The sequence below is a fragment of the Macrobrachium nipponense genome, chromosome 6 (genome assembly GCF_015104395.2).
Source record: "Macrobrachium nipponense isolate FS-2020 chromosome 6, ASM1510439v2, whole genome shotgun sequence".
In the NCBI taxonomy this organism is placed as follows: Eukaryota; Metazoa; Arthropoda; class Malacostraca; order Decapoda; family Palaemonidae; genus Macrobrachium; species Macrobrachium nipponense.
In genome coordinates this window covers 127,591,716-127,616,707 of record NC_061108.1, presented here as the reverse complement: position 1 = coordinate 127,616,707, position 24,992 = coordinate 127,591,716, and the positions used below count along the sequence as shown (strand labels likewise).

Here is a 24,992-nt window from a genome sequence, read left to right as displayed (position 1 = left end):
GCGTGTGTCAGGAACTTGCTGCTTAAAGAAGTGTGCTAGCTTATTCACAAGAGGTGGAAATTGTGTTTTAAATAAATTGCTTATTTTACGTAGTAGATGCATTTTTAATATTTAAAGTAATATATATATATAAAGTAATTATAGGTGCTTAGGAAAACTAAGATTTTTATGATAAAAGTATCTTTTATAAAATGGAAAGCAGTAACAAGTAAAATATATATATATATATATATATATATATATATATATATATATATATATACACACACACATACATACATATATGTATGTAAGTATGTATGTGTGTATATATATATATATATATATATTAAGTTTTACTGGTTGGTGCTTTCCGTTTTTATAAGTTACTTTTATCACAAAATTCTTAGTTTTCCTAAGCACCTATAATTACTTTTTTTATATTAATTTAACTATTAAATATGCACCTACTACTTACGATAAGTAATCTATTTAAAACACAACATTCACCTTTTATAAAAAAAATGTATAGGTAGATAATTAATCAGATAAATCGAGAAAGACTGACAGATAAATAACCTCACAAGAAGAAAATTCAGGCAGTTGCCCACATTGATTCCTGGAACTGAATGAAGCACTGGAATCCCCCCTCTCCCTCGAGTTGACAACTTATCTCTTCCGTCATTAAGACGCGCACATGCGCGCTCCCGTCATTACGACGTTCGTGCAATAATAACGGTCCTTCACATTTCGCATGTCATGCGTCCCCTCTTGGTCATTCTCTGTCCTTCCTCGTTGCATGTCCTAACACTTCATACCTGAGCTCTCTCTCTCTCTCTCTCTCTCTCTCTCTCTCTCTCTCTCTCTCTCTCTCTCTCTCTCTACCCCCTTGAGCACTTGAGTCCGGCACTTATTCATAAATGGTTAATGCTTTCCTCTGTGTCCTTCTACTCTTAACTGTGGCTGGATGAACGCCGATTTTCCTCTAAGGTCTCTTGTTATTTGCGATCTGTTGAGCTTTATGGATTTCCTTGACCTAATCACTAACGAGATATCATTATATACGATACTTCCCCCCTCTTTGTTTGGATGTAATTTATTGCCGAATTATATATTTCCTTTCCTTAGTTTAACATTCGTTAAGTAGGGTTACATGCGTTAATCTGTTTGCACGTGAAGGATTACTAGTTTAATGGCCTGAAGTCTGGTTCTTGAACGCTGCCTTGGAAAAACTGTTAAATGCTTCCTGCATTCATGTATTAATTCCGTCTTCTTTGTCTTCAGCTTTTTCCATTCCTATACGGGGTCGCTGTTTCCTGTCAGCCTTCTCCACTTTTCTCCTGTATCTTGAATTCTTAATCAAAAACCTTTCTCCCGCATGCCATTCGGTATTTCATTCTTCTACCTGAACTGCGGCCTTCCTCTTCTTGTCCTTCCTTTCACGCAAATGACCTTATTCTCTCTCTAATTGGGGGCCCGCTTTTAAGCCTATTTGACCAATTTGATATCAACATGCCGGGCCCCGCGCTAGAGTTACCGTTTGAAGCCTTTTCTGTACTTTTCCGTATTCTAAGAAGGATTAACTGCTACCAAAAACATAAAATGAAGAATGAGGAGATATTATTCCTCACATTATTACGCTTACTATATTAACAGGCATTTTTCACTTAGAAACTCATTTTTATATTAAGACAAAAAATGAAAATTTTCTAATTGGATCCCGCAATTCCTAGCACCGGCCCTGCTCTGATGTATATGTACGTTCTGTATTAAATCAAACTTGTGAGCATAGTTGAAGCTTTGAAAAAACTACAATCAAAATCATATACTTTTAGGTTATAGCCTCATTTTCCCCCAAAAAATCGACAATATAATAAAAAATAGTTCTTTTCTGAACTGACGCCCAGCCTGGAAGCGGGCCGTACCCATCACGACGACATTTGAATCCCCAACTGTCACAGAGGCCGTACCATCACGACGACAATTGAATCCCCAACTGTCACAGAGGCCGTACCATCACGACGACATTTGAATTCCCAACTGTCACAGAGGCCGTACCATCACGACGACAATTGAATCCCCAACTGTCACAGAGGCCGTACCATCACGACGACATTTGAATCCCCAACTGTCACAGCGGCCCGTGACTGTGACAACGGCACGATTCAAATCCAGCAAGTGTCGCGTTAGATCGAAGTATCCGACCGGGCGCAAGTTAATTTTTTTTCCAGTGTATTCTTATTGCCATTCGTCACGCGAGATTGCTAACGTCGATTAAAAATAATAATAAATCTGGGACACTCCATGCGGAAGGTCGGTCGTGTTGTGTCCCCTTAATGCTGTTATTTTTCTTCTTTTTTACCTGCTTGTTGCTGCTGGACTAGCGGGATTAGATGATTATTATTATCATTAATATTATTGTTATTACTGGCTCTTGGTTCGTTTTATTGGCTGAAAAACATCATTATTAGCTTGGAAACATCCATTTCTCGGGCTTTACTTTCCGTCCCATTGTAGCTGCCATCCATGTTGGAACTAGATTGAAGGTTAAGCTTTTTGTTAAGCTTGATTAGGGCACTTTGGGTTGACCTCGGCCTTCCTTTCCCTTCAGAACTCCCAACACTTTTTCTTCTGATTTTTTATTTTACAGTTTCGAGTTAAGAAAACCACTACTGTCATACGAACGTTTTCGTTTCAGGTAGGGTTTCTTACCCACCTATATACAGCGTGCTGAGTAGGGCACTGAGGTCCTTTCGTCTTACTTCTTGTTACAGGCTTCCCAAGCAAATAATAGACTGTATGTCCACCAGGTTTGGATTCGGCACCCTCAAATTATGTCTAAGAAAATAAAATAAAATAAAAAATAAAAAGATTCAGCACCCTCAAATTATGTTTAAAAAAATAAAAAGCCGCAGACTTTCTTAAAAAAAAAAAAAAAAAAAATCCGAGCCCTTCATTAAAAAGGCCCCTTTCCGAAATTTGGACTTAGGCTAAGGAGCAAGATCCTTTGCTCGGTATAAGGCCAGCTAAATCAACAGTAAACAAAATTCAATCTTCCATTTGTCTGGAGTCTGGAATTTCCCATTTCCCTGGGTGCTTATGAGTAGTATTAATAATTCATTAACGGCAGTCTTTCTGTCAAGGGTATTAATAATTTATTTAGAGCAGGTTTTTTCCTTTTTTATCATACGGAGACAGACAAATGTTGCTCTTAGGAACTCTGCCTTCCAGATGGGTACGTAATTAGGTGCCCTTTCTCCTAATTTTATATACGTTACGATTGTAATTAACACATATTTAGCTAATCACATCTTTATATTTTAATATCATCTATGACAGAAGTTCCGAAATTCCTCGGCCAGATCTTCTGTGAAGGTGATGTGGTTGCCAAGTGTCTGTAAAAAAAAAAAAAGTTAAACTTCTAAAACAGCTACTTGGGTGCTGATACATGAGTTTTGATTTTGTGAAGAAGCGTTACTGCCTGCACAATATAAGGCAAAAAATGGTGTAAAGATCGGGAATCTTCTATTTTGTGAGGGCGCTAAAATGAAAACACAGAAAAAAAAAAAAAAAAGTTGACTGTATATGGCTAAAATGTCTGAAAGTAAATATATACTTCCAAGAAAACTTGATGAAACTATGTATGTGTGTACACATACAAAAAAAATACCCATTTATTATTGACACTTCGCTGGATGTTCCAGCTTTTAGCTCGCATTTGAAAGGCCCGTGGTTCTCTCCCTGCCAACCTCTCACCAGTCCACCCAACTGTATTTGCGGGCCATCTGTTGGGGCTAATAAAAATGGACTGGGCCAGCAGCCTCGCCGCTGAAGACTTGCAGAAAACCCAGAAGGGTTTATCTTATTTGAGCCAACTTTTTTCAAAGGAAAAGAGTTGAGGTAAATGTTTATGTAAGTGGGTGTATACACACACACACACACACACACATATATATATATATATATATATATATATATATATATTGTATGTGTGTGTGTGTGTGTGTATAAATAGATGATAATTGATATATATATATATATATATACATTATAATATATGTGTGTATATATAAATAGATGATAATTGTATGTCTGCCATACTTTCCTGAAAATATGAACACACACAAGTCCTTATTCCCAAAAGATGAGAAGTTACAATTTACCCAATTGATTTACCTTCACCTTCGGCGTTATTTCCTAAAGAGAAATTCTATTTTTAGGCAAGTAACACCATTAACGAATTACTGGAGCATACTTAGAGAAGGCTTTAGATGGTTGTAGGGGTAAAAAAAAAAAAAAAAAAAAAGTGGAGGGAGGGGGCGCCAAGCCCAAAACCATCGCTTGCATGCAGCGTTTTATCGCAAACAGATCGTAATTGATGGATTCATGCGGAATGTTGCCCACCAACGCGCACCAGAATTTGGGTCATTTCCGCCATTAGCCCGTCCAGATCTGTGCTGGCGATGTGTAAAATTGTCCCCCTTTTTATTGTTGTTTAAACTATTTATTTCCAACTTGTGCCCTTTAATGCTACTTTCTGAGCTGTGTCCCCTTATCTTAATTATCCCCGCTTATTTATCGAGTAATGTGTTTTTATTTTGTACACAAATGTTTGCTTGTTGATTTGTTTTATATCTGTTTGTTTGTTGATTTTATTTCATTGTCACTGTACTTGTCTACATTTTGCTTGTTTTTTTTATACTTGTTGATATACTGTTAGCTGTAATAACAATAATAATAATAATAAAATAATAATAATAATAATAATTAATAATAATGTAACTCAAATGGGGAAGTAATCCACAGTGATGTTAGTGTAAATATATATATATATTATATATATATCATATATAAAATCTCAAAATCTCTCAGTTTTATATAATATATATATATATATCTATTATCATAAAACGACAGATTTCGAGAACATGATTGATTCTCCCTATCAATCTATAGTTAGTAAGATATTTATACTGACACCATTGTGGGTTTCTTCATCAGTAACAGTTCTAAAAACAACATCAACAACATTAGGGAAGACAGAAGCAAATAAATGAAAGTATGCTAAAATGGATCTGAGATGTTCACATTCTTCTATCGATTTGTATATGTTGTTGACAACCCTATGACTGGTCATTCGTGTATGAACCAAAACATTGATTTGAAAGTAAAGTCTCCAGAAAAATTGCTGTAGCGAAATTAGTTCCCATTGTTCATTACGAGTGACGTAAGAAATGTTGACACATATACCTATCCATAACATATGTATGCATGTACGTATGTATATATGAGTCATATCACATTACCGTGGCGGTGTAGTCTAAGGCTTCACTGTGCGTCCTAAATTTGTTGGTTCGATGGTTCGCGCCCGTGAGCCGACAAATTTTTTATCGACTAAAAAATTCATCTTAGGTTAACATAAATGAAAATATATTAATGCCGAGGTAGAGCGAGTTAGATATTAAAGGACATTTGTAGCTCGATGTAGTTATGTATGTATGTATGTATGTATATTAAATATTATATATATATATATATATAATATATATATATATTATATATAAATACATATACATATATATATAACATACATAACTACATCGAGCTACAAATGTCCTTTAATACCTAACTCGCTCTACCTCGGCATTAATATATTTTCATATATGTTAACCTAAGATGAATATATATATATATATATATATATATATATATATATATATATATATACGTATGTATATATTATATATATAATATATATATATATATATATATATATATATATGATCAATAGAGATGTCAATGGAAATCTTAAAGCAGACTATGAGAGTAAGATATATTCACTTAACACAAATATCCCCTTCTAAGGTTTATTTACAAATTTTTTAAACCAACCCCTCTAAGGGTTTATTTATAAATATTTTTAAACAGCCCTTCTAACGGTTTATTTACAAACGCTTTAAAACAACCCTTCTAATGGTTTATTTACAGATGTTTTAAAACAACCCTTCTAAGGGTTTATTAACATATGTTTTAAAACAACCCCTTCTAAGGGTTTATTTACAAATGTTTTTAAAACAAACCTTCTAAGGGTTTATTTACAAATGTTTTAAAACCCTTTTAAGGGGGTTTATTTACAAATGTTTTGAAACAACCCCTTCTAAGGAGTTTATTTATAAATGTTTGAAAACAACCCCCTTCTAAGGGTTTACTTATTTAGAAATGTTTAAAACAACACCCCTTCTAAGGGTTTACTTATTTAGAAATGTTTTAAACAACCCTTCTAAGGGTTTACTTACAAATGTTTTAAAAACCCTTCTAGGGGTTTATTTACAAATGTTTTAAAACAACCCTTCTAATGGTTTATTTACAATTTTAAAACAACCCTACTAAGGAGTTTGTTTACACATTTTTGAAAACAACCCTTTTAAGATTTTACTCTCAAATTGTTTTCAAACATTATTTGTCCAATTTCCGGCTGCAGTAGGTAGCAACACAAAGGTATTGCAATGAGAACGATGGAGTTTTTGTTTCCCTCTACCTGAAGAATGTACGTCATCATCCTTTGACCTTTGACCTATTCCAGGGTTCAATTGATGTCAACATCAAGGCCTCACCAAACGAATGCCCCTGTAGATCCGGTGCCCCTACTATTCGAGAGATTCGCTTAAAGCATCCTTTTCGGATATTTCAGGATTCCTTGGGCGGCAACACGAAGACCCTGATGGTGGCGTGTCTCAGTCCAGCCGACAATAATTACGACGAGACTCTGAGCACTCTGCGCTACGCCAACCGCGCCAAGAACATCAAGAACAAGCCGAAGATTAACGAGGATCCCAAAGACGCCATGTTGAGGGAGTACCAGGAGGAGATCAAGAAGCTCAAGGAGATGCTGGAGAAACAAGGCCCTGTGGAGACCAGTAAGTCTATAGAAGTTTCGTCGTGTTTTGGATTGCTTTTTTTTTATCGTTGGTGTTTGGTGTTAAAGCACAATGTCCATTTTTTTATTTCTTTAAGAATTTTCTTACGAACTGGGATGCCTAATACGTTCATGCAGAAACGTGATTGACGCTGTTTGTGGGTTATAGCACCTGGTTGGTGTTTTCAGTGGCTTTGCGCTTTCCTCAAAAGCATTTTTGTGTGTGTTCTGTGGTCTTCAGTGACGATGGCCCCACTGCCGAATTGCGATGTGCCACGTTTCACAATTCTTTTTTTCGTGGTTTGAGAAACTTGCTGTGTAGCGGTATACTCTGAAGCAATCCGGCTTTGCAATAGATATCTTAGTATCCTGTACATTTTGTGTCAACATAATATTTTTCTCTCCTGTTTTCTCAGGTATATAAACGAACAAAGCTGCATGCAGTATTTTGAGAAAGTAATTTTTTATTGTTTACGTAATCGCGAACACTACCTGTAATTGTTTAATATCGTAACATCTTACTGATTGCTGTGGTCTTCATTGTCTCGGTATTTCATGCTTTCAATGCCATTTAAGTTTGTGACCTAAGCCTTCGAACTCATTCAAACCAATTGTTGTTTCTACATACATCTCCGGTAAACTATTAACTTTTTCATTATAGAACTCTGAAGTGATGTAACTCATCATATCTTTGAAATCATTCAAAATCAGCGTGCTAACTGTTTTCCTAACGCATGTGCTTCAACACTTAATTATTATTATTATTATTATTATTATTATTATTGGAAGGAGACCCTCATTCAAACAAGTCTTATTGAAAGATATAGCTGCATCAGCTGCATTCAACTTGTAAATAGTCTTCCTATTTTTCTAATAATTTCTTTTTCTCTGCCAGTTGTAATAGCAGAGAGAAAGCAATTACTAGAAAAATAGAAAAGACTATTTACAAGTTGAATGCAGCTGCTGCAGTAATATGACTATTCTTATTATTATTATTATTATTATTATTATTATTATTATTATTATTATTATTATTGTTGTTGTTGTTGTTGTTGGGTGTTCATTAGGAAGAAGCACGAAGAGGTAAAGGGAAATACAGAAAGATTTCGTATATTTGAAAACAAAAGGAATCCTCTCGCAAAGAAAATTGGCTAATTTTTTTTATGTAAATAATTAAAATCTAAAAAAAAAATGGGTTGCTAGTAGACATGCTGGAAATCCTAAAATGCATGGAGAAGGGAAAATATGGGAAAATATTGACATACATAAGAAATGTTATCACTCACGAAGAAGGTGCGGTCATTAGCATGTCAGTATAGATCTTGGGTTATAAATTGATCTTCACATTAAAAAGAACAGCTGTTTTATCAACAGCTGTTTTATCAACAGCTGAAATGTAAGATCAGAGTTTTGTAATAAGTGAGTGCCAAAAATACTTCATCATCAGTTTGTTACTCTTTAAGGTTGAACAGAGACATGTGACTTAGAGTGAAGATTAATAAAACGCATTCAAGCAGATCTTAAAAAGAGGCACTCAATTATTCTGCTCGCTCTCATCAACTTTTGAGTTTATAGCACTTACACACCAGTTCATCTACCTAACTGTCTACATATATTTATATAGATAGACAGATAAATACAGATTTATGTATATGTAAATTTTTTGTGTATTTGTATCGAGAGAAGTAGTAATGGAGTTAGTAAAAATCAAGCAAATGAAGTCACAATAATACAGTCAAACACCGAGACAAAATACCTCCGTCCTCATGTATCAGTTTGCTTGAAAACTACTTGCCCATACATACACAGTCACACACACACACACATACACAGTCCTACCAACGCACAACCTCTGCGTATGCAGCCGGGCGCCGCCCCCATCACCCCCACCCCTCCTATATATACCGATTACCCCATGAATCCTCTACCCATAAGCCACCTCCATACTTCCCCTCCCTGCAAGTACACGCACAACACCCATTCCTCCATATACCTGCACCACAGTGAGTCTCCACCTCCCCATAAACCCTTCCTCTATACTATCCCCCCTCCACCCAAACACTTTCTTCCCCCATGCATGTACTCCCCCCCATCACCCTAGCGTTTAACACGGACACCGTTTACCCGTTATGCAAATTAGGACTCCTGATATCCTAGAAATGTTTGCAGAGACATAACCGTCTAATTACTCGCTCGCCATTTTCTTAACGACGAAGGAATAAGAGTTGAGGAAGAGGCCATTAAGACGACTACTGATTTTTGTGTGATAAATAAAGCGTCGTTTCTTGCGTGCGTACTTAAAGCGATTTCCTCCTATGTTCATAAGCTCATCTGTAAACGTTAACATTCAATTCGTTGGGAAAATTGTATAATTAATCTGAAAACGCTTCTAAGTTTTGCACTTATGTTAATAATATCAGTCTTAAGTTTAAAATGCATTTGTTATTGTCTTTCGTGTTTTAGTTTACGTCAATTCTATTTTTTTTTTTCACTCCCCCACTTTCTATAACTTAATTCAAATGGCTTGTCTTCAAATAGCAAAGATGATATGTGTTGGCTCATTCATAAAATTAGATGAACAATTTTCATTATCTTAAATTACAGTGAAACAGTAACAAGTTTTCTCTCATGTGACCTAGGTCAAGATAAGCTAGAAAAGGGCAGGTCAAATTTGACATTACTGCACGAAAACGATTTGTGGATTATCCTTTGTTAGTTCTGGTAGATTTATATCGCCTAAAACAAAGAGGAAAGTGTCGAGTTTCTTAGATTTTCTAGACAAGGTGATGAAGAAAACGATGTAAGTTAATCTTGAAGAACAATGAAAATTAGTGGTTTCCAGAACCTTGCCATGCTAGATGATGGGAAATCTTAAAACATATGTTCATATAATAAGAAAATTATTTAATTAGCCAAGATTTTATCATTTGAGCTGGAGGTGCGGGAAAAAAATTCAATTCCAAAAATGGTCATCCCTCCCTGAGGGAAAATAGCTCATATGCTCAGAGTTCAGACAGTTCAGACTTGTTCTGATGTAACGAGATGTAATAAGCTCCGTGAGACTAATCATTTTTACATTTGAGAAAACCTCTTGTGGATGTAGATTCATATACAATTGCTTATTTTGATTAATTAAAAATAGACATCGTTGGCCACTGCCGTTCCGTGCACAGAGATCATTAAAAGTATTTTCCAGTACAAAACCCAGTTTCTGGTCTGGAAATGTAATAAACTAGTCGCCGCGTTATTGATGCCATGTAATCAAAATTCGCGTCACCGCGCTGACCACCTTTTATTTATCACGTTTCTGCCATGACATTTCAGAGCGTAAATCCGACAAACACAGTATACTACAGTTTGTCATTTCGGGGTCAGTCACCCCCAACGGTCCAGACCGTGTTCACCCCCCCATATCGATTGTGTGCAAATTTCTCAGCAGCGCGTAAATCACTGCTTAGTGATGTCTCAGTTTCATTTTCCCGTGTTTTGGAAGAAAAAGTCTTTGGCGTGCAAATTGCATATACACAGCTATAAAATACAGATGTATTAATAATGCATCTGTATTTTATAGCTGAATAAGACAGCCAATTGAGGAAAGATTTTAAGCGAGTATACTGTGCAATAATACGTACGTAGTGTAGGTTTGTGTATTCCTATACTTACAGTACACCTACCATTTGGGCTTTCGGACCTCGGCATGGCCCTGTGCCGCTCAACCCAGACTGCTAAGGGTTGACGCAAATTTTGGCATTTTTAGGGATTATGTGGATTCGGTTAAATAGAATGAATTAGACGGAAAAGGGAGGCTTTCACAATTGGGAACACAAGAAAGGGAATAGAAATCAGTGTGCATGAATGTGTATATATATGAATATTATATAATATATATGTATATAATATAGTACAATTTTATGTATGTATATATATATATATATATATATATATATATATATATATATATATATATATATATATATATATATACACATACACGAGCGTGCTTTGAAAAGCGAACGAATATAAATGCCACCACGCACGCAATTATATCCATTCACCACAGACACATAAAAAAAAACTTCTTTCCATTTACCTTTACCTGTTTACTGACTGGCGTGCTTATTTTTGCTCAACCCCCCCCCCCCCCCCCCCCCAACCGGTGTTCCTTCCTCAAAGTTGACTGTTCAAAACCCAAAGGGCGTTCGATTTTTCACGCCTCTACGTTTCCTTCCCGTCGTAGCTACTCGTCCTCAAGAGTGACGAGCGGTGTGTGTTAGTGTGTCTCCGGGTGGCACGCGAACGATCCTTGTATTGATTCTGAGTAAATCTATAATAGATTAAATCTCGTCGCTAAATTCTTTACTTCTGATTCTGTGCACACTTTCTGGCAGAACTCTTGACAAGCATTATTATTATTATTATTATTATATTATTATTATTATTATTATTATTATTATTATTTTGGTAAAAGACCCTCTTTTAGGCAAATACTGCTGAAGAGAATGACAGAATTAAGCGAGTTGACGTTATATATTGTTTTTTTCTAGTTTTCTTACTCAGAAACATCGCTGAACCAGACAAGCGGATTATCAGAAAAATAGAAAAAAAAAACAATATGTAAAATCAACTCGCTTAATTCTGCCATTCTCTTTAACATTTTTTTTTTTGCTCTATCACAGTTCGACTGGGTGGTATTTATAGTGTGGGGTTCCGGGTTGCATCCTGCCTCCTTAGGAGTCCATCACTTTTCTTACTATGTGCGCCGTTTCTAGGATCACACTCTTTTGCATGAGTCCTGGAGCTACTTCAGCGTCTAGTTTTTCTAGATTCCTTTTCAGGGATCTTGGGATCGTGCCTGGTGCTCCTATGATTATGGGTACGATTTCCACTGGCATATCCCATGTCCTTCTTATTTCTATTTTCAGATCTTGATACTTATCCATTTTTTTCCTCTCTTTCTCTTCAACTCTGGTGTCCCATGGTATTGCGACATCAATGAGTGATACTTTCTTCTTGACTTTGTCAATCAACGTCACTTCTGGTCTATTTGCACGTATCACCCTATCCGTTCTGATACCATAGTCCCAGAGGATCTTTGCCTGATCGTTTTCTATCACTCCCTCAGGTTGGTGCTCGTACCACTTATTACTGCAAGGTAGCTGATGTTTCTTGCACAGGCTCCAGTGGTGGGCTTTTGCCACTGAATCATGCCTCTTTTTGTACTGGTTCTGTGTAAGTGCCGGGCATTCGCTTGCTATGCGGTTTATGGTTTCATTTTTCGTATTGCACTTCCTACATATGGGAGAGATGTTATTTGCGTCTATCGTTCTTTGAACATATCTGGTTCTTAGGGCCTGATCTTGTGCCGCTGTTATCATTCCTTCAGTTTCCTTCTTTAGCTCTCTCGAGAGTTCACATAGGCAGGGTGTACTATGTTCCTCCTCTCCTGAGGGATACGTCAGGAGAGGTGGAACACCTGCCTATATGAACTGTCTCAAGAGACTGAGAGTTCCCAGCCCTGTGACTGGCTTAGACTGGCCTAGACATCAGATGCACGTTTCATGTGAATTTACTATAGTATACATCTAGGGAATTTGCGTTGCATCCCAGCATGCTGTAACTTTGATCATATGAGCGATTCGTTTTGTTGGCACTGATTGATTAATTTCCCAACCACTGCATTGCTTGGAACGAACTTGTCAGTGGTGGATAGTGCCACTGGTAACCCAATTTTGTTTGTGGATTTGCTAATCGGTATATATATTTATTATTTGTGTTCTTCTGTAGTTATCTTGAAATTACTTTCTCCCCCTCTTTCTTCATAAATGAACATTCTACATACACTGAAAGGTTTCTCAGTTAAGTAAGGACCTCTTGGCTTTGTTCCATATGAACTTATATTCTCAATTAATAATAATAATAATAATAATAATAATAATAATAATAATAATAATAATAATAAGGGCATGTGTAATACTGCATGCGTTGGCACATTTCTGAATCAAACAACAAGCATATAATTGATAAAATTGGTCATAGGAAGTCGCTCATTAAAGTAAATGTCACGGATAGCTTTCTCTTAACTCGGGAGGTATAGCTAACAATATGATACTGGGATAACAGAATCACTTACAAGTACAAAAGAGAGACTTATAGCTTGTAGTATTAGTAATAGTAAGTGTAATCCATTAATGTTAACAAAAGAATGCATTCGGTGGGTTTTGTAGAACACTGTAATTAGTTGCGTAGGTTATATATATATATATATATATATATATATATATATATATATATATATATATATATATATATAAAGGCAAAAAACAGGAAGGAAAGTGTAACAATGGCGTTCCGCTGCACGGCCTTTCGAATTCTTGTCCTTTACTAAGCTTCGTAACGGACGAGAAGTCGAAAGGCCTTGTAGCAGTACGCCATTGTTTCACTGTCCTTCGTGGCTTTACATTCCTCATTATATATATATATATATATATATATATATATATATATATATATATATATAATATAATATATATGTATATATATATATATATATTATATATATATATATAAACTTACAAAGACTTATAAAGCTAAGTATTACTAGATAAGAGTCTTAAACAAAAAAATTTACCATATAAAATAAGTCGATCTGAGTGTCGCTATGTTCCACCCTGCAGATCCCTCATGGGCAACTCGCATCCAGACTAAAGGTTGGTCTATTTTTTTAAAAAAAAGCTTCCAGGAAAGAAAACTTCGTCTACTACTTTGCTATACTGTTGTTGCTGCCATTGCTAGCTAATAGCTGCTGCCGTTGGTGCTCTTGTGTGTGCATGGCCTGCGCTTTTTAATTAATATTTTTAATGCTCGTAGGATGAGAGCCAATCTGTTATAGTGATTCGTTTGCAAAACAAAATAATAATGATTGGTGTGGTTTTTTTTTAGCACATTGTGGTGTTAGCTGCTCTGTGATTGGTTGATCGTGTTGGCTTCATTTTCAGAGCTCTTTCAGGATTGGCTTACTTTGCTGTGGATAAATATTTTTTAATAAATATCATTCGATATATCTTTATACAGTTTTCATGTACCCATCAAGTTTAAACTATTACTTTTTTACTGTAATCTTTGATAATCTACAGAAATGAAAATAAATGTCATCTGGTATTTTAGATTTCGCATGGAAAAAATATCAATCCATCTATAATTATTAATATGAAACCAATCCTTTAAGAAACTCTAATTTTATAGCGCCTTATTAATACAATTTTCAGCTTTCGCATATATTTTTTTTAATTACAGATTTTACATTTCCGATTCAAAAGAAGTTTAGAGAGGTTTGTATGGACATTATATTATGAATTTGAATTGCGCCATGTTTGTTTTGATTACGGCTGACAGTGATTTAGAAGTGTTTATATTCATATTAATTTAATTCATGTTTTATCCTCGTAGTGTATTTCGTCTTTTTATAGAGGTGTATATTATTGGTAGAATCTATGGATATGTTGTTTTTAAAGGATTTTTTATTTTATTATTCATAATATTTTTCTTAGATTTCTTTCTATTTAGATTCTGAGCATATCCGAACACAAACAGACACACACACATACACACACACACACACACACACACACACACACACATATATATATATATATATATATATATATATATATATATACTAATAAAAGGAGCCCATAAAAACACCAAAATGTAGAGAGAAAGTACTATATTTCAGAGACTGCTGTCTCTCTCTTCAGGTATATGAATGAGAAAAGTTTACAGAAAAGGTGGTATTATACCAAGAGATTCGTCCACAAGTAAGCCAATTTAGGTCACCCGCTGATAATCTTCCTTTAATCTTCTTAAGCGTTGGTTGAATGAACACTGCGTCGACGATGTCCGATGTCCAATTTCCTTTTGAGATGTTCATTACCTGCTTCTCTTTTATTAAGGCCGATTCCATCATTTGACTCTTGTACCGGCAGTTGCTGCTATAAATTACACGTGACATATTCCAGTTTAATTCTATGGTTATGTTCATTTATATGATTGAAAAAGCCGAGTTCTGTTGTCCATACCTAACTGACCGTTTGTGTTGTATTAATCTCTGGGGAAGTGATTTACCTGTAAATCCGATGTAAGATTGGTCACAGTCCTGGCATGGGACTCATATACCCAGATCTTTGGGCGGTGTCTTTTGTTGGACGTTAATCAGGGATTTGGCTAAGGTATTTGGGTAGGTAAATGCAAAAGGGTTGGATTTCCCAAGGGTGTGAGTTACTCTCTTCTATCGTCTCCAGGTGGGGAATTTTTATTTTTTTTTAGGCACTTTTCTCCCATATCATCAAACATTCGGAAGACTTTTGTCACAAATTCAGAGAAGCACATATACCACTTCACAACATAAAAACTTTTAAGCCTTGACGTAGACTCCTATTCACAAAAGTACCAGTACAGGACGTTCTTCAGTGTTTTTAAGAGAAAAATTATCCCCCTATTCAGATCATTTCCCTTTGGCACTTGACAAAATAATAAAGTTAGTTGAATTATGTGCATCTAATAACGTATTTTCATTCGGGGAATCATTCTACAAGCAAAATTCGGGGTGGTAGTATGGGGTAGTCCTTTAAGTCCTATTTTAAGCCAATCTGTACATGGAAAATACTTTGAAACTAGTACCGTAATAAATGCAATAAAACCCAAAAACATGCTGTGGATGAGATACGTGGATGACATACTAACATTTTGGGATAATAAGTGGGGGTAATTTTAATGAATTCCTCTCAAAATTAAACGCATTAGTGCCCAGCATCAAATTTAAAGTTGAATGGGAAACAGACAACAAAATTCCTTTTCTTGATGTTTTAATAATCAGAGACACGACAGGAATACAAATTTGCCATATACAGAAAACCAACGTTCTCACTTTCATATATTCACTACTTTTAGCTATCATGACAATACTATCAAGATAGGTCTTAGCTAGCAACCTATTCTTAAGAGGGGCCTTACGAAATTTGTTCCCCAAGATTTCCTGGAAAAAGAATTTGAACTAATTCGCAAGCAACTTTCATCTTTAATGTATCCGACCATATAATTGAGAAAGCATTCAAAAAGCAAACGTAATTTTCTACCAACCCCTAAAGACAAGACCAGAGACACACCCAACAATAAAATAAAAATTCCCCACCTGGAGACGATTAAGAGAGTAACTCACACCCTTGGGAAATCCAACCCTTTTGCATTTACCTACCCAAATACCTTAGCCAAATCCCTGATTAACGTCCAACAAAAGACACCGCCCAAAGACTCTGGGGTATATGAGATTCCATGCCAGGACTGTGACCAATCTTACATCGGATTTACAGGTAAATCACTTCCCCAGAGATTAATACAACACAAACGGTCAGTTAGGTGTATGGAAATCAACAAGAGACTCGGCTTTTTTCTTTTAACTCATATCAATTGAAACATAACCATAGAATAAACTGGAATATGTCACGTGTAATTTATAGCAGCAACTGCCGGTACAAGAGTCAAATGATGGAATCGGCCTTAATAAAAGAGAAGCAGGTAATGAACATCTCAAAGGAAATTGGACATCGGACATCGTCGACGCAGTGTTCCATTCAACCAACGCTTAAGAAGATTAAAGGAAGATTAATCAGCGGGGGTGACCTAAAGTGGCTTACTTGTGGACGAATCTCTTGGTATAAATACCACCTTTTTCTGTAAACTTTTCTCATTCATATACCTGAAGAGGAGAGACAGCATCTCCTATCTGAAATATAGTTTTTCTCTCTACATTTTGGTGTTTTTATGGGCTCCTTTTATTAGATGGAATTCTGTTGTTACAGAACACTTTTACCAGTCATATATATTATATATATATATTTAATATATATATATATATATATATATATATATGTAAAAGAACAAATTTAGGGATGCATTTTCACTTTACGCAATAAGAGGTGAGGATGAGGTCAAGTATTATACATTATACAGCACCGATTTGACAGCTTGAGTGATGAGTAAAGGAGTCGGAAGTAAATGAGACAAAAAAGGGAGGAGGTGCAATGCAGGAGATACAGATCGAAGGAGTGTGAAGTGAATTTAGGGGGGGGGGGGGGGGAATAAGTGCAGAATCAATATGCATGAAAGAGAAGAGCGAGTAAACGAACTGCTGATGAGATATTTTTTAAAATAAGGAATTTTGGCTTAATAGTAAGCTTTGATAAGGTGAGAAATGAAGTCATGAGCAGGTACCGAAAACGATCAGTGTGGATTGGCGTAAGATGGTCGAGTTGTGTAGGAAGAATGGGCGATTTGACGTTGATTGATTGACTGATTGATTTATGGGTTTTAGGCATAATGCCAAGGACTGGGGCAACTAAGGCCATTCAGCGATGAAATGGAAATTGACCGTAAAAGGTTTGAAAGGTGTACTACTATGAATCAAGTGTTAGGAGAGGGTGGGAAGAAAGATGAAGAAAGAGAAGATAAAAGGAGGTACAGTAAAAGGAACGAAAGTGGTTGCAGCTAAGGGCCGAAGGCACGCTGTAAAGAACCTTAAGTAATGCTTACAGTGTACAACATGAGGTCCACTGACGGCACTACCCCCCTACGGGGGATTGACGTTAATTCAGAATGGGAAGCAAAATATACGGGTAGCTGGAATTTTATGGAGTCACAGAATAAGTTTTGAATGTTGCAGTATATACTGAGGGGTCAAAGTGTTTGGATATAGTTGAATCAACTGTAAACTGTGGTACTTATGAATAAATATTTATTACATATGATACACATGTATCCAATGCAGACATATTTATATATTTGTAATTTAAGTATGCATGGCGAAATGCATTCTCATATGTGTATATATATATATATATATATATATATATATATATATATATATATATATATACATACATATATATATATATATAATACCATACATATATATATATTATATATATATATATATATATATATATATATATGAATGTGAAATGTACTTTGTGCATTTCCTCAACGTGTATATATATATATATATATATATATATATATATATATTATATATATATATATATATATGTATACAGTGCATATCTTCCCGAATCTCATTGTTACTGAAACGAAGGATTCCCATTACTGTATCTTTTATTGCTATTTAACATCATATTTAACAGTCTATAGTAAATGCATTGCTTTATAGCGTTAGTTGAACAATTTTACGTAGGACTTAGACAATAGCTTGCATCATAATTATGCTTTGAATTAGTGATTAGACTTTTTTACTGAAAATGCTAGATTTTTTCCATCGAGTTCTAATAACCTCCGAACATTTATTATACTTCGGGACTGCGAAATTGTTATGCCTTTTTTTAATTATTAATTCATATTCAAATTATTTTAGGACAGTGACAATGTTGATGCAATTGGCATCCATTCTTTCTGTGTGGATATATTCGGAGACGCATTGTGTGAGGTCTTTTAGCACTGTTGTATTATGTTCTTATTCAGTGAGACATGCCTCAGTGTAGTACTGTTTTCATAATCAAAGTCACTGTCTGTTTATGACCAACATTAACATCGGTTTGATTTATTTATAAACCTGATAGTGTTTTATTAATAGTTCAGATGTGTTAATTTAACTTTGCGTGTTCTTTTCATGCCTACTTGATCATTTTAGAGTGACTTTATCTTCATTGTCTCCTTGAATATTTAATTTTGTTCTTTTTTTTTTTTTTTTTTTTTGTTTTTTTTTTTTACCATAGTTGTTCACGTTTTGGGTTGGAATTTGTTGTTGAATGTGCTTCTGTGACTTTCATTATTGAGACTACTTTGACTGAGACTGTCCATGAACTTACGTATTTTTCAGGTTCAAATCTGTTAGCAGTCAGACGTATTTTTCAGGTTCAAATCTGTTATCAGCTGACTGCTCTCAAGACTTTAATCTGACGATTAATCTGAGGTTTCTAAAAAAAATTATATATATATATATATAATATATATATATATATATATATATATATATATATATATATATATATATATATATATATATATATATATATATATATACTATATATAATATATATATAAATATATATATTATATATCTATTATACATATATATATCATATATAATAATAATATATATATATATATATATATATATATATATATATATATAAAGATAAGAGGGCAGTGGGACCAGACTAGTACATAAAACATCTTTATTTGTGCCGACGTTTCAAGACGACAAGTCTCATTTCCAAGGCTGTAATGCACACACACACACACATCATACATACATACGCACATACATACATATTACATCCCTCCACGCACAAAATGATTTGTTAACACTTTTGTCGAATCCACCCAGTCGTATCGGTGGCGCCCGATGAAGCCGCCCTCGAACAGGAGAGGGAGAAGGTGAGACTCGAGTACGAGGAGAAGATGAAGTCGATGAGGGAGGAGATGCAGGCTGAGCAGCAGAACAACGCCCTCCTGCAGGCCAACATGGACAACCTGAAGAAGCAGTACGAGGACGAGCTCGCCAAGGTCGCCGAGAAGTCCAAGGAGGTGGGTAGAGAGAGAGAGAGAGAGAGAGAGGAGAGAGAGAGAGAGAGAGAGAGAGAGAATTATGTTAGGTTTATAGTATCTTATAAATACTTACGAGGATCTAAGACTTATGCATGTAGCCAATATATTTCTGGCTTGCTTTATGCATATATAGTATATATATACATATATATATATATACACATATTTATATTTATATATATTTATATATATATATATTATATATATATATATATAATATATCTATATATATATAAACTATAATGCTTTTGGGGAATTCACACCTACTATTTTGAAGTTCCTTATATATATATATCTATATATATATATATATATATATATATATATAATATATAATACTTATATATAATAGTTATATTATATATATATATATATATATATATACACATACATACATGTTTGTGTATACTATATATATATATATATATCCATATATATATATGGATATATAAATATATTACTTTAAACTATTTTTCCTAACTTGGTAGCGCCAGAGAAAAAACCTACACAACTGTTGGAGGGTTGTGAACCCCTAAATGATGACAAAGCCTCTTTACCTTCTTGCCATCCCAATTCATCAGTTTAGCCTGTACACTAAAGTGAGCTCCCCCCCCACCCCTTGGTAGTTGGGAAATTCACCTTAAGTGGCAAATGATATTGTTCGCCAGTGACAATATTGTTATTTATTCACCCACTGTAGGATACCAAATAAAGAAATCAATAGCATCCTCAGTTGTTTTGTGAGGTGGAAAAATTACATAATGTTGAAGTATAATACGCTGCAATATTACAAAATAACCATTTTGTGTATGTACATATATATATAATGTATGCGTGTGTATGTACAAAGAGAGAGAGAGAGAGAGAGAGAGAGAGAGAGAGAGAGAGAGAGAGAGAGGAAGAGAGAGCAGCGGGGTATATTACATTCTCATCATCTATTCGCTTTACATGTTAATACCTTAATTGCTCACCAACAAGGTTGTTTGCCCAAGCTTTGAAAAATGACGAAGGGTGATTAAATGAAGTGCACATAGTCAATAGGCATTAAAAAAAAACACTGTTCAATGTTTGCATCTTTTACAAGAATAAGAATTCACTACATTAGCCAGTTAGTTGCCCTGATGGTGGTACCATCATTACCATGATTACAAGCTACCGAGCGAGCTGCCATGAAAGAATCGCTTCGTGACAGACGCCTGGGAAGGGAAAGTCAATACCATTTCACCATGGACACCTAATCAATGTCAACAGCGTGTGCTTTGCCCGGGGAAAGATAATAATAATATCCGGGAAAACCTTACAGCATGACGCTACTAAAATGGTCCTGATTGGGTCATGAGTGTGTTATACCGTGGCTTCGTTTGCCGTGGTCGTTCATGAAATCCTGGCACGTAATGATTTAACATTGAAACTCTTCTACAAAGGGTACTGTTTCTCAACCTTTTACATTATGATGAAAATGTTTTCATATTCTAGTTCTTTGCTTAGGATGGACATTACAATGCAGCTTTATTTCCAGGTGGAAAAGACTTCACCTATTATTACAAAGCAGGTATTTATTTTGTACTGATTTATTACTGTTTTTACTGCTATATATTAATAATTGTAATGAAAGAATTATTATTTTTCTATCCATGAGGAGGTTAGGTATCATCACTGTTAGGTATTATTAAAGTGTAAACAGGTCACTGTTTTACAGTTGTCTACATGAAAATTAATACAATATAAGATAAACATAACAGTCAGATTTTACTAGTTTTGGAGAATTATAATAACTAAATATTGAAAGGATAAAAGCCCCCTGACCAGGAGTACAATCATGTTTAACCTTTGAGAATCAAATTAAAGGCTCCATGACATCATCCTATTTCATTGTAAGGAATCAGGTACAACACTGATCTTTCATGTCAGGATTTCTTGATATAGGATCTCGGTTTGGAATTGGAATGTAAAATTCAGGCCAATGGCCAAAGACTGGGACTTATGAGGTCATTCAGTTATGAGAGGAAAACACTGATAACCTTAAACAGTGGTGAAAGTGGATGACTATACTCTGTTTTTTTCCATCTGTCCACCCGCCTGTGGTGCTTGCGTATGGTAACACTGCGTCCCGGGCTTTAGATAGTTACGCTTTGTGTAAATGTTAGGTAAATAAAAGGATATCTGGGTGTACATTTGCAACTGAAAAGTGTTTTAACAATTTACTGTATGCGAATTACACCGTTAATATTCGAAATAGGATATTGTTATTATTGTTAAATGTAAGCTGAATGTAACTACTAAAGCCTGGGACGCAGTTTTACCATACGCGAACACCACAGGCGGGTGGACAGATGGAAAAAAAAAACCGAGTATAGGTAACTGCACGTAGTCACAGACCAGTTCAAGTAACCAGGAATCTTTCTCTTCACTTCACCTTGAACAGCTGCAAGCACGAGACAGCCAGATGCGGCGCGCAAGTAGAGACGTCATCATCACCGAGAGTCTGGAAGCTGGAGAGGACGGTCAACCCGTCACCATCGTGGGCACTCCAAGGGACTTCGTCAGCACTGGCGTCGGCTCTGACCCTTTGAGTGCGTCCGTCAGACAAAATACCCCAACAGCTGGGAAAGAATCAGTGGTTGAGTAAGTTGAATTTCAGATTTCAAGCCATCTTGTGATATTTGAATTCCTGTCCTAATGGAAGTGATTATCTTTCTAGAATACATAATTCATTTTGACGACAGATACAGTAGTTAAAAACTTCTTGCATTTATACAAGTAAAATTAATACCGTTCTGAAATATGGGCTACTTGTTGCCAAGGTTTTCATCAGCTCCTTTGATAAAGAATAATGTTGATGAAAATTACTTGACTGTAGAGTATCTTCAAGATTTTACGAGCCTTAGTCGTGAAACGAAATGTAATTGAATATAGACTTTAGGCCAAAGGCCAAGCACTGGGACCATAGCTATGAGGTCAGACAGCGCTGGAAAGGAAATTGGTAGGCTTGAAAGGTGTAACAGGAGGAAACTCTCGCAGTTGTATAATATGAATGGAGGTACAGTAAAAGCAATGAAAGGGGTGGAATATTTCCTAATCCATGTGAGATAGGAGAAATGGTAGTAGATTTAAAAAATTAATTCAACACAAGCTAGATTTTTTTTGTCTCGAACTAGATAAAATAACATATTACGATGTACATTTTAGGTACTTTAGTTTTTGTTAGATTGGATGTCTTAATCAGGAATGAGAAGTTAATAGTTTCATATATGATGTAGGATTGTGGGTCTTCTATTGCTACTGTTTGGAAATAAGAAAATTCAATTAGTTTAAGGTGTCTCCTGTTTATCCATATTTTCCTCTCTCAAAAAGCTTGTTATTTCTTGGTTCTTCCTCAACCTTCCACATATGCTTCTAAATCTACATCTCTTCACTCTTTTACTGTAGAAGTGATAGGAAAAATAAATGCAGTCTCCTCCTCCCATGATTCTCGTCTCTCATATACTTCAAGTGTAGAGGATGCACAGTATTAAAGACAAGAATGAAAGACATTACCACTAACTCAATGTAATTAATTACACATAAAATTGAAAGTCTAATCTTCCTGCAGCTATTACGCGTCTAATTTTAATCAAACTTCCCCTTGTGTTTGTTTGTATGGTGTTTTTACGTTGCATGGAACCAGCGGTTATTCAGCAACGGGACCAACGTTTTTACATGACTTCCGAACCACGTCGAGAGTGAACTTCTATCACCAGAAATACATATCTCTCACTCCTCAATGGAATGCTCGAGAATCGAACTCGCGACCACCGAGGTGGCACGCTAACATCATACTAACCACGCCACTGAGGCGCTCTTCCCCTTGTGGGACAAATTCATGTCTTAATACTTGTGGATTTATATACATTCAAATCCAAGTATGTTCACTGCTGAACAGAATAGAACACAGAATGCCAAAGGCCAAGTGCTGGGACCTGTGAGGTCATTCAGTGCTGAAATGGAAATTGAGAGTAAAGGGTTCTAAAGTCGTAACCGGAGGAAACCCTCACAGTTGCACAATAAAACAATTGTTAGGAGAGGGTGGAAAGTTAAATGGAATAGAGAGAATATGATCGGAGTACAGTAAAATTAATGAAAGGGTTTGCAGCTAGGGCCCAAAGGGACGCTGCAAAGAGCCCTAAGTAATGCCTACAGTGCACCACATGAGGTGCACTGATGGCTCTACCACCCTACAGGAGTTGAGTCCTGAAGCAGGATGGCTTGAGCTGCCTAAATCAATCTTCCTTAGTAGAAGTTTTGAGGGGAATTGATTGTAAATGCTATTATATATTTTCATTGAGGAATATTTCACCAGAGCTATATACTTAAGGTAACAGCTTTACTTCCATCACTATAATTTGTGTGATAAAATCATAGAATGTTACCACTGTACTTCTTATTTTTCATTAGACTTTCAGTTTTATGTGTAATTCATTACATTGAGATTGTGGTAATGTCTTTAATACTATGCATCCTATCATTGGTAACTTTAGCAGGATGCTCATAACAGTAATCAGCTTCCATTTTTGCTGAATGTTTAAATTTTACATGATCACTTGCATCCCAAAGTCATTAGCTCCTTCCTTGTGTTTATAGGCTTGAGAATTACATTCTCTATACGAATTGCAAGTTTAAGAACTGCATTATGTAGTTTGGGTTACAAATACGTATTTCGGCGCCATGCTTTGTCATGAAATTAGGAAATTTCATATTTATGAAGGTTTCCATTTTTCTAGTAATGTAATGATTATGGAATCACATTTTCCTCATTTACTTTCAGCAGTAACTACTAACCTAAGTTCGCTTTTTTTCCTCTTTTTAGTTTTACTGAAGCTTCAGTTCCAAACGTCAGCATGGCACACGTTCCATTGGTATTCGATATACATGCAGGGTTTGTTTATTTTATTTCTCTCAGATATGAATTGTTAGTTAGAAACTTCCACCGTAACTAAATCCTCAATCTTACACTTACTAGACATAATATCTGAAACCCTCAATCCTTCTTTGTATTTGATGGTTCCTATCCATGTAGAAAAATACAGCCATACTTTTAAAGCACTTTAGTTATATAATATTTAAGAAGATTTATGTTATTGTCTTAGTCACTAGTTACTTTTCTTTGTATCTCCTGTAAACTTTATTTCCTAATGTTGCTGGTATTCACCTTCTTTGCATTTTTATTGCAGTTACCATTCACCTGTGTCGTCCACTTGACCTTTCTTTTTTGTGTATTTCATTAATTGTTAGTAAAATTCCTCAGCAGCTAATTACAGTTTTATGCTGATTACACTTTTTATTGTTTCCATACCAGGAATGTGTTTGTTTCTTAATGACTTCAAGAAACCCATATCTTTTGTGTGTGTGTGTGTGTGTGTGTGTGTGTGTGTGTGTGTGTGTGTGTGTGTGTGTGTGTGTGTGTGTGTGTGTGTGTGATAGGCCAGTTAATGGAAAAAGAAAC

The 24,992-nt window shown here is 35.3% G+C and overlaps 1 protein-coding gene across 1 annotated transcript in view; it reads left to right on the top strand.

Moving 5' to 3' along the window:
* LOC135216163 (osmotic avoidance abnormal protein 3-like) overlaps positions 1 to 24,992 on the top strand; it is a 156,775-nt gene that overhangs the window by 93,253 nt on the left and 38,530 nt on the right. Inside the window, 6 exon segments of the mRNA XM_064251281.1 lie at positions 6,671 to 6,896; positions 13,570 to 13,602; positions 19,290 to 19,489; positions 21,030 to 21,062; positions 21,936 to 22,135; positions 24,357 to 24,425. Coding sequence (XP_064107351.1) covers positions 6,671 to 6,896; positions 13,570 to 13,602; positions 19,290 to 19,489; positions 21,030 to 21,062; positions 21,936 to 22,135; positions 24,357 to 24,425 — 761 coding nt within the window.